Genomic DNA, 13,101 nt, shown 5'->3' with positions numbered 1-13,101 from the left:
GAAGAGGTTAGAAAATGAAGGCATGGGTTGTCATCCTAGACTTCTGTCAGGATGAGCTGCTTTTCTGCATTCAGATGAGGATACAGCAGTCTGCATTTATGTGTCCTGTGCATCACATCTTAGGTCTTGTGTGCATCAGCTGCTTGTTGAAGCAAATGCTTAAAATGGGAAGCTTTCTTCTTGCTTTGTTATTTATCCCTTGTTTTCAGTAAACTTCAGCTTAGAACTGTGTCTCTTAAAAGATAAAATTATTTACCAGTTATAGCCTCAGAATACAAATGCTGCTTTATAACTTCTGTACTTTACAGTTTGGCAATTCTTACTGGACTTTTAAAAGATGTTGAAATAACAGGAATGCAATGTATTATTGTCATCCCTCCTAGCATAACTTTGGATTAAAGAAAAGTTTAGTTTCCTGTAAAGTGCAAAGCCTGTAAAAAGCTTTCAGGGGTATTTTGTAAACATTGCATTTTGCTAATGTCATGAACATGATAAAAAGACAAGTGTAGTTCTATATACAAATTTTAGGCATTATTACAGACTAAATTAAATATGAATTACTCTTGCTGTTGTACATCTTGCTTTCTCCTTATTTATAGTGCCTTATGAACAGATAAACTTTGATATCGTCAAACATAATTGAACCAAGAATGATTATATGTATAACAGTGGTGAGTTCATGTAGCCATTTTAACACACTTTGAATAAACGCATCTTAGCAATCATGATAATCATGGATCTGATGGCAGGAAGTGATTGCAGGCATTCCAGTTTAGGAAAGGGGCTGACAGCTCCTGCACAGGGTAGGGTGCTGGCCAGCCAGCCCCTAAGTAATCCCTGAAGTCTCTGGCAAGTGAGACCCAATACAGAATGCTCTGTGAGCCTCCTGCCACAAAAGAAGGAGGACTCTGTTGAGCCAAGCTGGAGTTTGGCCGGAAGCTGTACCGGATGGTCCAGTTGCTTTTGGTTTGTACTTTATACTGGATACTGATTGGAGTTTCTAGTGTTAGTCATGCAGCCGACATGACATGCTGAAAGGCTGACTCATAACTCAGTGGAAAGCTCTTAGAACAGAGCAGGCCTACTCTAGTGTTACAGCAGGCCACAACAGGACAAGGTGTGTGCAGGAGCAGTGCCTCCATGGCAGCACTATGTTATGTTAAGATAAAGGTTATTATCTCAGCCTTAGAAAAATAAGGATGTAAGATAAGTATAGTGAATTGCATGAGATAATGAGAAGTTGGCAGCAGAACCAAAGCATTGGTTTTGCAACAACTAGTGATGTCAAGGTACTTTAGTCTATTCCAGTTAAAAAAAACCTAACCAACAATGTGCTTTTCTGACAACTAGCAGAATAAAAGACACCTTTCATATAAATATGAGAGAATAAATGAAAGAGTAATTATTAACTGTCATTTTCTTGTTTCACACCGACAGTATGAATCAGACTTACCAAAGCTACCAAGTCTTTATTCATATCTTTTCACTGCTACCTCCCTAATTCAGTGTCTGCACTGCAACATTTTCTCAAATGTCAGCAACTGCAACATTTTTCCAAAAGTACAGTCTCTCTTGTATTGGAACAAAAATACTAATTTCCAAGGCTTTTTCTTCTTCTACTGTCAATCTTTTCTCTGTCCTTTTTGTATTGCATGAGAATTACAGCATGGAAGAGCTCTAGGGCAGAAAAGGTGATCCAGTTCCCAACATCACTATGTCTCCAAACAGATAATGCCAGCTAGAGGGCTTCTCTTAGATGTATATACTTAGAACCAATGAGAGTGTTGTCCTGTTTAGTTGGCAGATTTTTGTGGGTTTTTTTTGGTTTGGTTGGGTTTTTTGTTTGTTTTTCTTTTTTCTTTCCTTTGTTGGTTGGTTTGGTTTTTTTGGTATTGTTTGTTTGTTTGTTTTGTTTTGTTTTTTGTTGTTAGGTTGCGTGTGTATGTGTTGGTTGGGGATTTTTGAAGTGAGCCAAAAATATTTTGTATGTACTTTCTTCATCACTTCTTTGTAACTCACAGTAAAAGAGAAAATTGCAGATGATGAAAGAAAAAGATCTAGTGCTCTCTGCTTTTCTTGCTTTTCTTCAGAACAGTAGGCGCCTGTCTAATGATTAAGTTCTTTGGAGGTGGGCAGCTGAAGTATGAAAAAGCATGTATATGTAGCAGATTAAAGAGAAGCCTATCTTACGGTTTTGGAGAGCAGAACTTATGTGAAAGCATGCAAAGTCATTAGTCATTAGAGCAGAAAAACCAACAAGCAAACAAATTAAAAACCAGCTGTATTTTTGGCCTGGTGGGACAAAAATGCCTTAGCTTTTCTTGCATGTCAAAGCATGGTCTAGAAGTCAAATCCTTAGGTTTTGCACAGATTGTTTTTCTTTCCTTCCTTATATACATATCTCACAACCTGCTTAATTTTTAAAAATGTATTCCATTTGTTTGTCTGAATTTTTTTCATCCTTTAGAAAGTAACTTTAAACTTCACTACTTTTGCTGTAGTGAGTTTTGTTTACTGGATTTCTTGTGCTCCTTAACTCACATACGATAGTAGTCTTTGCCTTCTTCCTATGGAGGTGTGAATATGTGTGTATATTCATAAAACTTATTCTGAAGAGTAAATCTAAACACTGTAGATGTCCTGTTGCTGTTGTCACAGCTGCTTGCATTGGTAGTATGAGGACAGTGTGTGCTGTGTTTGTGTGAGGCACCTTCACTTCTTTTAGGACAAAGTTGAGCCTAGGTGAATGCCTCTGCTGTTTCTCTTGATTGCTCAGTTTTTCTTGAGGAGAATGCAATCTGGTATAGTCCTTTTTTATGTGAACTCATAAGGACAGTGTCAATAAGACACTCAGTAAAGAATGAAATTTGGAGTAGCTGAGATCATAGCTAAAGGTGGGGTATATTCTTGTATAACTTGCTTCTGTGCTTAAGCATTTTGATATCACTGTGTGCCATTGTAGCAGGTCCACAATAAAATCTAATGTTTCAAGTCAATGAAAATTAATATATTAAAGACTAAATTAATGAGCTTATTAATAAATGTATCTCTGAAACAGGTCTTTTGCAAACTGATAGTATTATTCTGTCTTATTTGATCTTAAAGAAAATATTGTAAGATACTGCAGTTTTACTGGGGTACTTTTACTGCGATGGATGAGCAGGGTCTGTGCTTGTTGTGTGGGGGGAAAGGAAATGGGAGGAGGATGTGTAAATAACAGACTCCTAAAAATAACCACAAAGAATGTGTGGAAAACGGCAAAATATTTTTGCTTCTATGGATTCTTGCTGCCTAAACAGAAGATAAGCTCTTAAATTACCTAGAACTGTAATGGTGCCCCAACTAGAATGAATTATTTAGAAAGTAAGCTTGAATGTTTGTTTTTCTAGGTTCAAGAAGGCGTTTGAGTCAGAGCCAACGTTACCAGCAGGAATTAATTATGCAGTACTCCTCCTGGCAGCTGGACATTGCTTTGATACTTCTTTTGAGCTGCGGAAAGTTGGTAATTATAACTTACAAATTCATGGTGAAATCACGTTCTAGTGAAAGTACACTACCACCCACCATTACAGGGGGCAAATCTGATGGTTGTATGAGAATGCTTTGATAGAGAGTATGTGAATATTTAAGTTGGTCTCACACAACTGCTGATCCCACCTGACTTCAGGTGAGTGCTGTCATGAAGACCTGGTTTCAGTGTCAAAGTCCTAACTGGTTACCAAAGTTTAGTAAAAACTGAGCTTCTTTGTAAAGGCATCATTTGTGTGAAACAGGAGTACCTGAAATGGGAATCCAGTTCCAACTAGCACTCTTCGTAACAAACAAACACAAACCCTGGAGGGAATATGGATGAGAAGTTTCCATCCTAAGACTGTGGAAATGCACTTGACTTCAGTTTGGGTTGGGTTGAGAGAAGACTATTTCTCTTCTGATACATTCTTAAAGGCTTCAGAATGTCTGTATTCATAGAATCATAGAATAACAGTGGTTTGGGTTGGAGGAGGGACCTTTTAAAGACCATCTAGTCCAAGCCCCTGCTGTGGGCATAGATATCTTTCACTAGAACAGTTTGTTCATACTGACCTTGGACATTTCCAGCAAAGAGATATTCACTTCCCTGGGCAACCTGGTCCAATGTCTCACCAACCTGGTCTCAATGTCTTGTCATAAAAAGTTTCTTATTTAAGAAGGAAGAATTAAGATAATTTTGTTTATGATTTTGTTTGTGATTTTCTGGATCTGGAAAGAGTGAAAACTCAGTATTAGTCTATAATACATTCAGGGAAGATTTGGGGGAAAGGACTGAATGTTGTAATATGCATTTGGTGCTCTTCTCCATGAATTTGTAAAATTCTTGACTTTATGTAAAGTCTTTTTTTATCTTTATTTCTCCTGAGAAGGTTGTCAAGTGAGAAAGAAACTATTTTTTTTTCACTCCACCAAATGTATCTGTATTCAGCCACTGCACTTCGAAGTTGGTGTGCACTGCATGTCTGGAAGTAATTTCCTGGGTAATTCTGAGTATGAAGGTCAGAGTGAGATGATTGCTTTCTCATAAACAGTGGAAGTGAAATTTAAATTCTCAGGTGTGAATGAAGGTATTAATTTGGATGTGTGAGGCTGCGTAGAGTTGCCCCAACTACTGTGTTTGCCCTTCTGTGATGGGTGAGATTTTGCTTTTTGGTTGGCATAGAATACTTCCACACCTTATGCTGAAATTTGAATCTTGTGTAGAATCAGAGTAGGAGGTAAGAAGATATGTTCTACATATTGCATAGCATTTACAAATACTCACTTGCAGGCCTAACTTTAAACTAGGTAGTTTAATGGAGCTGCATTATATTTTTTGTGTAGTTCAATATGAATCCTTCAATTATAAAGATATGTCTGAATTGCATACAGACTACAGCCAACTAGATCTGTACAAATTAATTTGACTGAAATTTGTGTGCTATTTCTTCTTCTTACGAGTTTGTCCAGTGTTGTTTTCCCTATTGTTTGTATTGAGACCATTACAGAAATTAATGTTCATTCTTACATAAGGTTCCATCCCCAGCTGATGAATTATTTAGTGCAGAAGTATTCTGTTCCTTAGGTGGTTTGTTTGTGTGTTTGTTTGCCTGTCTTATGTTAATATTTAGTTGGTGTCTGCTGGAAACCCTTGATATAGCAACCCCTCCTGTTAGCTACTGGTGCCCATCTTTCTTTTTTGTTATGGGAAATATTGTCAAAATACTTTTAGTCTGGTCAGACTGACTCAGCTATTTTCAAACATGTTTTCAAATGCATTTATAGTATAGACCCTATGTGTGTCATAAGTAATTTATTTCTTGTTGATAAGACTGTGGTCACTATTCATAGAATCACAGAATGCTGGTTTGGAAAATACCACCAGGATCATCTGCTACCAACTTTCTTTGGAAAAGCACACTCTAGACAGGATGACCCAGCACCCTGTCCAGCTGAACCTTAAATATGTCCAGCGTCAGCAAATCCACTGCTTCCCTGGGAGATGATTCCAAGGGCTGATTCTTCAAATTTTGAAAAATTTCCATCTTGTGTCCAGTTGTAAAGTCCCCAGTAGTAATTTGTACCTATCACCCTTTTTCTTTTCCTTGTGACTCCTTGTTAAAAGGGAGTCTCCATCTTCTTTGTAGCCACCCTTTACCCGCTGGATGGATAAAGCTTCCCTAAGCCTGTTCTTCAAGGCTGAACAAGCCCAGCTCTTCCTCATATGGCAGGCTTCCCATCCTTTTTTCATCTTTGTGGCCATTCTCTGGACCCTCTCCAGCTGTCCACATCTTTTGTGTATCGTGAAAACCAAAACTGAACACATTATTCCAGGAGTGCCCTGGCAAGCACTGAATAGAGTGGGATAATGGCTTCTTTATCCCTCCTAGTGATGCCCCAGTTGATACATCCCATTGGGTTTCTTTGCTGAAGAAGCACACTGTTCACTCATATTCAGCTGCTTGCTTTTCGGGGCCCCCAGGTCCCTTTTCACAGAGCTGCTTCCCAGTGGAGTAGATCCCTGCACTGCACTCCCAGATTATGTTTTCCCAGGTGCAAGATCTTACAATGGTCTTTGTGCAAGGTTTTTCAGATGGCTGGAGTTACGCTAGATTCTGAGGATAATTTAGTATTTTCTTTGTCTGCAGTTAAACAAAAACAAACAAAATCAGGCAAAATCACATAGGTGGTATGGGAAAATGTTTTGATTTTTTTCTGGTCCTAACTATCTCTTACATGTGTGTAATTCTTTTGACGTCACCTCTTGTCTAGATCTGTGTGTGCAAGGCCATTTTTTAGCAGTAGTTAAATTTGACAAGCGGTGCTTTCTGTTCAGTGTCCACCCACAGTATTATCTGTAGTACATAGAAGTTAGAGAAGTTCTGTTTTCTGCTGGGAGATCAGGAGAGAAGCAAGAACAATCTGGTCAACTTCAGTCCAGGTTATATGGAAATTATACTGCTAGTTTGGGAAAGGTGTAGGAAAGGATGTAGTCATTATCAGTTCTTCAGAGGGTGCATGATACTGTAATTAGGAGATGCATATCTGATTACATTGGCAATATTGTAATAACGCCAGTAAAAATAAATCCATGAGAATTTTTACCAATCTGCAGCAGATCAGAAAATTTGCCTTCTAAAAAATCTTACCTGTACTTGTCAGATAATAGTTCACAACAAAATGAGCAAATGGAGCATTAATAAAAACCCTCCTTCTATTTTCTGCGTAGTATTGCTTTCTTAAGCATACAAAAAACTTTGAGACCAGAACAGAAATGCTGTGATCTGCATTGTCAGTTATGATCTCTGCAGGCTGTACAACTTTGACACACAAAGGATCCTGTAATATGAATTGTTCTGTCAATAATTGAGCAAGGAAAGCAGTTTACTTGTAAAGCTGTCATAGCAATACTTAACTGGTAATATCTTCTTACTGTATCTCATTTTCATCACAAGCTATGGGTATATTCTTAGTATTATAAAAACAAAGGCTTTTCTGGTATTAATGGTTCCTTTGTTTTGGCTCATTTGTTCTAAAGGCAAAATATTTTTGATAAAATATACTGGAATTCAGCTGCTGCTTTTTTCTCCTCCCCTTGTGAATGCCAAGTTTATCATGGAAGGAGAGAATGTCTTGACTTTGCCTAGATTTTCTTATACTCTCAAAAATCTTTTAAAGGAGACCATGAACTCAGAATTAAATTCATGGAGGTTCACTTTACAAGTTTTCGTTTCAAAACAATTGTTTCCCCTCAAGTTCTTTAAATTGGAGTTAAAGTCTTCTGAACCTCTTGCTAATGTCATAACAAAGCAACTGCATTTCAGGGATAAGTAACTTGCCTTTCAGGGATGAGTAACTTTGTAGATGAGCTTTGCAGAGGATGGCCAGCAAACCAGAGTGAGTTTTAGCAGCAAGTACCTCACCTTTCTCAGAAGATCTTGATGAGAAGGTGGTGTTTTCTTCTCTAAGGTAGTAGGATCCACTTAACAGAATACTTGGGTAAAACTTCCACTTTATCCAGGACACATGACAGTAATGATTCCCAAATTTGGTGTCCTGAGGTACTTCTGCACGTCCACCCTTTCTCCCCCTGTCTTTCTATGTCTCCCTTACTGAGCTGGGACTCAAAATGGTTGCTGTCAGCAGTCCTACCCTCCCAACAAACACCTCTCCCTGCCAGCCAGTAATGCAGATCCCTCCCCTCGTGAGCTGTACTCTTCATCAGACCCACACACTCAGTTTGTACCTTGCTTTAGCTCTGTTGCCACATCTGGAGCACAGAAGGGCTCACACAGATGGTGTGTCCTGGCAGATGCAGGGAAGCGTGGCAGAGCATGTCTGCCTGTGAAACAGGGACTGGGGCTGCTGCTTGCTGTGACAAATGGCCTGTGTTAGCTGGTCAGTGGCCACTGCAACTGTGTGTGCTGTCACCCAGTGCTTGGCAAAGGCCCTATGCACAGCTGAATTCCTCCCTTTCCTCTTCCCCCAACAAAGGCATGTCCAACTGAAATGATCCATGTATCCCCATGATACCAGTTCCTTACATCCCTTGTGATGAAGTCACATTAAAAGTCTGTGGAAGTTAGTAGGTGTCTGTCTTTTCTTGTGTGTTGCTATCAAATGCATGCAAATGTTTTAGACATTCTAGTAGAGCCCTTTGGCCTTTGTAGATATTGCTGAGGAGTGTTACTCTAAAGTCCTGGGGGAGATTAATTTTTTCCGTTTACGCTGTTTTCTGTATAGCATTCAGGTTTATTATTATTTATTATATCCTCCACTGACTAGTGCAGGTGTACATTTTCAAGTGGTCTCTTTGACAGTGTGAATGTGTGTAGCACCCTGGCTTAAAGCCTTGCAGAGATGGTCACCATGTACCTTGTGGAGTTGATGGAGGATGATGTACATTGCAACATTTCTCAGGCAGATCAGAGATACTTTGTAGCATCTATGGCATTTTTAAAAGCCTTTATTACCTAACATTGATGTCATAAAAATATAAGCAATAAGATAAAACATGATAAACTTTGTAGGCTGAAATGTAGCTTATGTAATGATACCCATTTTGATAATATTTATTACTGCTTCCACCATGAAGTTTAGTCTGCTAGCTGCTCAAGGAAGGTTAAGGAAAAAAACAAGATCAACAGTTGCATTGAAATTTCTTGTGAATACTCAGCCCAAATATCAAGGACGATGGAAGATAATGTGGGAGAGAAACTGTCATAGTGGAGTAGTGTGGGAAAAGTGAATAAAAGACTACAGTGGTGGAGTAGCTTGTTGTGTAAGCTGAAAATTGTTGGGGTTTTTTTGCGGGGGATGGTGTAGCATATCTCATGTTAGCTATATGTAGCAGCTCATATGAACTAAAACTCATCCTGAAGGCCACAGGGGAGCCTGTAGTTCTCAGAAAAACTAAGCAAGTCAAAACAAAACCTGAGGCTCTCCGTAGTCTTGAGTTACTGGGGGACTTGTGAATATTAATAGATGTCTTTCATTGGGGTAGGACTTGCGGCAGTTTAAAGAACATCACTGCTGGAAGAAGCCCAGTGGATCATCTGTTCCTTCTGCATGGGACCTTGTCTATAAAGGTAAGTTTGGGGCTTGGGGCTTGTAAGTCAAAAAAACAAAGCAGAAAAAAACATAATAGGTGCCTTATTCAGCATCTGTTAAGTTTTTGCAGCTATGTTGTGTAGCCTAAGGCCCCAATTTACCTTTACAGATGAGGTCCATGCAAGAACATAGGTAATCTGACTGTGGCCTTGTCCTGACAGTGATGTCTTAAAGTTCCTTTCTTGAGAAGCCTGTAGGAAGAGGGGGTGGGGAAAAAATCTTCAACCAATTAGGGTTTTTGGAAGGCATATCTCATTAAGTGGTAAGTATGATTTCCATCTTATTTTATCAAAATGGAGAGAGTATAGTAATGTAAGCAATTAATAGATTTTGAATAAGGAAAATGGTTCTTTTAAAATTTCATTAATACAAATTCTTGTGACTTGTTATTCTCTTTGCTACAGGAGTAAAGATCAGCAGCCTGCTTGGTAAAAAAGGGAGCTTGGAGAAACTGCAAAGCTATTGGGAAGTGGGATCTTTCTTGGGGGCCAGTATGTTGGCTAATGATCATATAAGAGTGATCCAGGCTTCAGAAAAGCTGTTTAAACTAAAGGCACCAGCATGGTAAGGTGGTAAACAAGGCCACGTACATTCCTGTGTTTTAAAACATTGGACTCCCTGAGCTTTCACGTTAGACACTGTGTTCAGCTGACAGGAGATGATACATTTTGTGTTTTTTAACAGATTTTACTCTGTGTGTATTATTTTGCTGTACTTTCATCCAGCTAAGGGACTCTCTTCCCCTTTTGCCCTTATTCAGGGGTAGATCTGATATGGATCTTTAATTTGATGTGTGAGAAGGGCAGATTCATCATGGACTTCAAGCTCTTCTGAGGGCAAAGGAGAAAGGTGGAGCTGCTTGAAGTTACATTGCTGAAGAGAAGTGGTGGTGGCTTGTGAGTTTAGTCATAACAGCCTGAAGGTTTTGGGGAATGAAGACAGCTTAGCTAGGGAGGCCTGGCTGTACCTTTAAATATTGTTTAGGGCACATACCAGTTGTTTTAGGAACTGAATACAAATGACCTGTATGGTGCAAGCTACATCTTGTCATGGTTGAGAAGACTGCAAATCAAAGTCCAGTTAACAGAAAGGTCATAAATCCAGGGTTAAAGGCAACCCTGTAAACTCAACATCTCAACATATGCAAAGGCCAAGAGATGTGTGCTGTGACAGCAGGCAACTGCTGTAGATATAGGCAGCAATTAAGGACCAGTCACCTACTCATTAAGGGCTGGGATCATCTTAGGTGGGGAGAACCAAGACTCCTTTCTGACTAAAAAAGTTGTCACTCTGGTAATTATAAGAGCAAACATCACACATAGGTATTCTTATCTTTTTATAAAGGATAGAGTGTGCCTCCAGAATGTGATCAGAGAGATACTAAAATACAGAAATGCTAAACTTCTGTATTGACATAACATAGAAAATGTCAGAATTTAAAACTCTAATTTTCAGGCAAAATATTTCATAAATGCTTTCTACAGTGTATTTGTTTGCAAGGTTTTCCATTTTTACTATGTGTATATTTTACTAAGAAGCTGGATAGCACTCTCTGGAAGTCTCCTGGTAAAATTTTCTGGAGTTTATGAGTGCCTGGTTGTCAGGATTTTATGTACCCCAGTGCCTTTGGGGTTTAAGTCTGTGGATTAAACTCTGAAAATACAGCTCACTCATTTGTGCTTCATGAAGAATTTCTCCTGTGAGCAATTCCTTCCCAGTCTGTTGCCTGCTTTATAGCAGGGCCCACTTGGTGCAAACAGGAGTAGACACAGTACCTTAAGCCAGCTATCCTGATAGCCCAAGAAGGATAATTGGAAATTGCATAGCTATGGAAATGTTCACTAAAGACCCTCTGAGGGTGAAACAAAAGTTTCCATGAATAGCGCAACTGTGATAAATGATAGCAGTGATAAATCCTCTTCTAGCATGTATATCTCATTACTGTTTCCAAACTTTTTTTCAAAAATGCCAAGAGAAAGCAATGTTATCAGAAGCCCCATAAATCAGCCCCAAAACATAGAACAACAAAGAGAGGGATGAACTGCATTTAGGAGAAACATTCAGCACTGCTGTTGTCCATAGGCTCAGTTTTGTCTTTAGGTAGAAGATTTAGCTATTTCATGAGATTTTCTTGGTTTAAAATAGAAGACAGTATATGGTATTAGGAATATGGGTAGGAAGGAGTGTTCCAGGACTCTTTCATATTTCAGTTGCCTCATTTAGCAGCTATGTTTCCAGTTCTAGATGGGAATTGTTATTATGAAAAGCAATCCTAGAGATGCAAAATGTTGCTGGCAACCTTGGTGTTGCAATGGTGAATACTTCAGCTGTAGGAGTAGAGACAAAGGTAGAGACATTACTGCTTACAAACTGTACTGAATTTATTATCTGTGTATGTTTGGATGGTCACAGGTACCTGAAGTCTATTGTAGAGACTATTTTGATATATCAGCATTTTAAGAAAATGACTCCAGAGCAACATACAGCCAAACAGGAACTTGTGGATTTCTGGATGGACTTCCTTGTTGAAGCCACAAAGACAGATGTGACTGTAGTTCGATTTCCAGTAAGTGGCTGTTTTGTTGGGTCTTGGAGACTTTTTTTTTGGGTAGTATTTTTGGGGGATGGGTTTTTTAAAAACAAATTATGATGTAAAGGAAATGAGCACAAAGCACTGCTTCTTTTTAGGTGGCCAGACAGTAAACTGTTTGTCCAGAAGAAATGTATTTGGCCTGCATCCTAGATTGATCTTAATTGAATGCATGTGAGTGCAATGGCATTGTACAATGTGTTCCATACAAAAGTAATGAGGAAAAAAGTCAAGAAAGAATTTTGGTATTTATTGTTTGCTACCAATGGATATACTTCTAAAACAAACTTTTACAGTGTACTCCAGGTGATTATATATTAACTATACTGGGTTTTGAAAAAAAAGATAATTAATTTTAGTAGTTTTCTAGCTCAGCAGGCTTTGTTTACTCTACTGCTAGATAAGACTGTGCCTTTTCAGAGGTTAAAAATCAGCCCAAACAGTCAGAAATTTATTGTTCCAGCTACTAGGAAGTGAATTTCAACAACATGGCACAATAAGTATGTATATGTATGTTTATTTCTGATTTCTTCCACTAACATTTTGCTGAGAATTTTTATTAGATGCCCCAGTGCTGTCTTGAAAGTATACTGTAAGAAAGTGTATGTTTTCTGTACATATTAACTGTATATGTCCAGGAAATAATGTCTTGGGTACTCCTTTTAGTTAACCATCAGCAAAAGCAGCTTTTTGTCTTAAATAGCAATTGCTATTGTTTCCCAGATAGTCAAAGTGCAAACAGGTTGTTTTGTACAGTTCTTTTCCTTTCCATGTGTAAATCTGATAACAAACTGTTAGGAAGACTTCAATGTCTTCAAGCAAGAGCTTGAGGCAGTAAAGTAAAAATAACATGAGACTATCTAAAGAGCCTGGTTTTCCTTTTCTGATGAGAACAGGTAGAAAGTTTTGCAGGGGAACAAAAGATATTTTGAATCTTCTGATTCCAATAATCCTTTTAGATTTTAGATATTCTGATCGGCATGATCCTTTTAGATTTTTGATGATGGAATATTTCAATTAAATACTTAAATAAGGCTCTGACTTATAAAACTGTCCCAATAACTGTCCAGTGATCCTTTTGTGTCCCTTCCAACTCAGACTATTCTGTGATTTTGTGGCCTGACTTGCACTGGTGTTGCAGACAGACATATGGAATTTCTCATAATACAAAAATTCTACCTGTGCCTGTTCAGAATGAAAATCACACAGTTCAACAAGAAAACAAAATGAAAATTAGCAACTTTATTTTCCCTCCTCCTCCCAGATAACAATTAATTTATTATAAAAGAAGCTTTTTTCATATTTCCATATTGTGAATTGTTCTGTGTATTCTGAAAGCTTGAACTTAAGAGCTCCACTGTCCATGGGCACTAGCTTAGCTGTTAGTTACT

At 38.4% G+C, this 13,101-nt stretch overlaps 1 protein-coding gene across 2 annotated transcripts in view; it reads left to right on the top strand.

Annotated features, from left to right (window-relative positions):
- MAP3K5 (mitogen-activated protein kinase kinase kinase 5) overlaps positions 1-13,101 on the top strand; it is a 103,722-nt gene that overhangs the window by 52,264 nt on the left and 38,357 nt on the right. For both annotated transcript variants that reach the window (XM_014263701.2, XM_005518470.3), the window contains 3 exons: positions 3,390-3,502; positions 9,525-9,684; positions 11,533-11,686. In XM_014263701.2, coding sequence (XP_014119176.2) covers positions 3,390-3,502; positions 9,525-9,684; positions 11,533-11,686 — 427 coding nt within the window. The remainder of the gene's footprint in view (positions 1-3,389; positions 3,503-9,524; positions 9,685-11,532; positions 11,687-13,101) is intronic.

The sequence above is a fragment of the Pseudopodoces humilis genome, chromosome 3 (genome assembly GCF_049639895.1).
Source record: "Pseudopodoces humilis isolate 2021_Gansu_Grassland_sample_001 chromosome 3, ASM4963989v1, whole genome shotgun sequence".
Classification (NCBI taxonomy): Eukaryota; Metazoa; Chordata; class Aves; order Passeriformes; family Paridae; genus Pseudopodoces; species Pseudopodoces humilis.
Note: the sequence above shows the minus strand (reverse complement) of the source record. Positions and strands in the feature narration are given on the sequence as shown.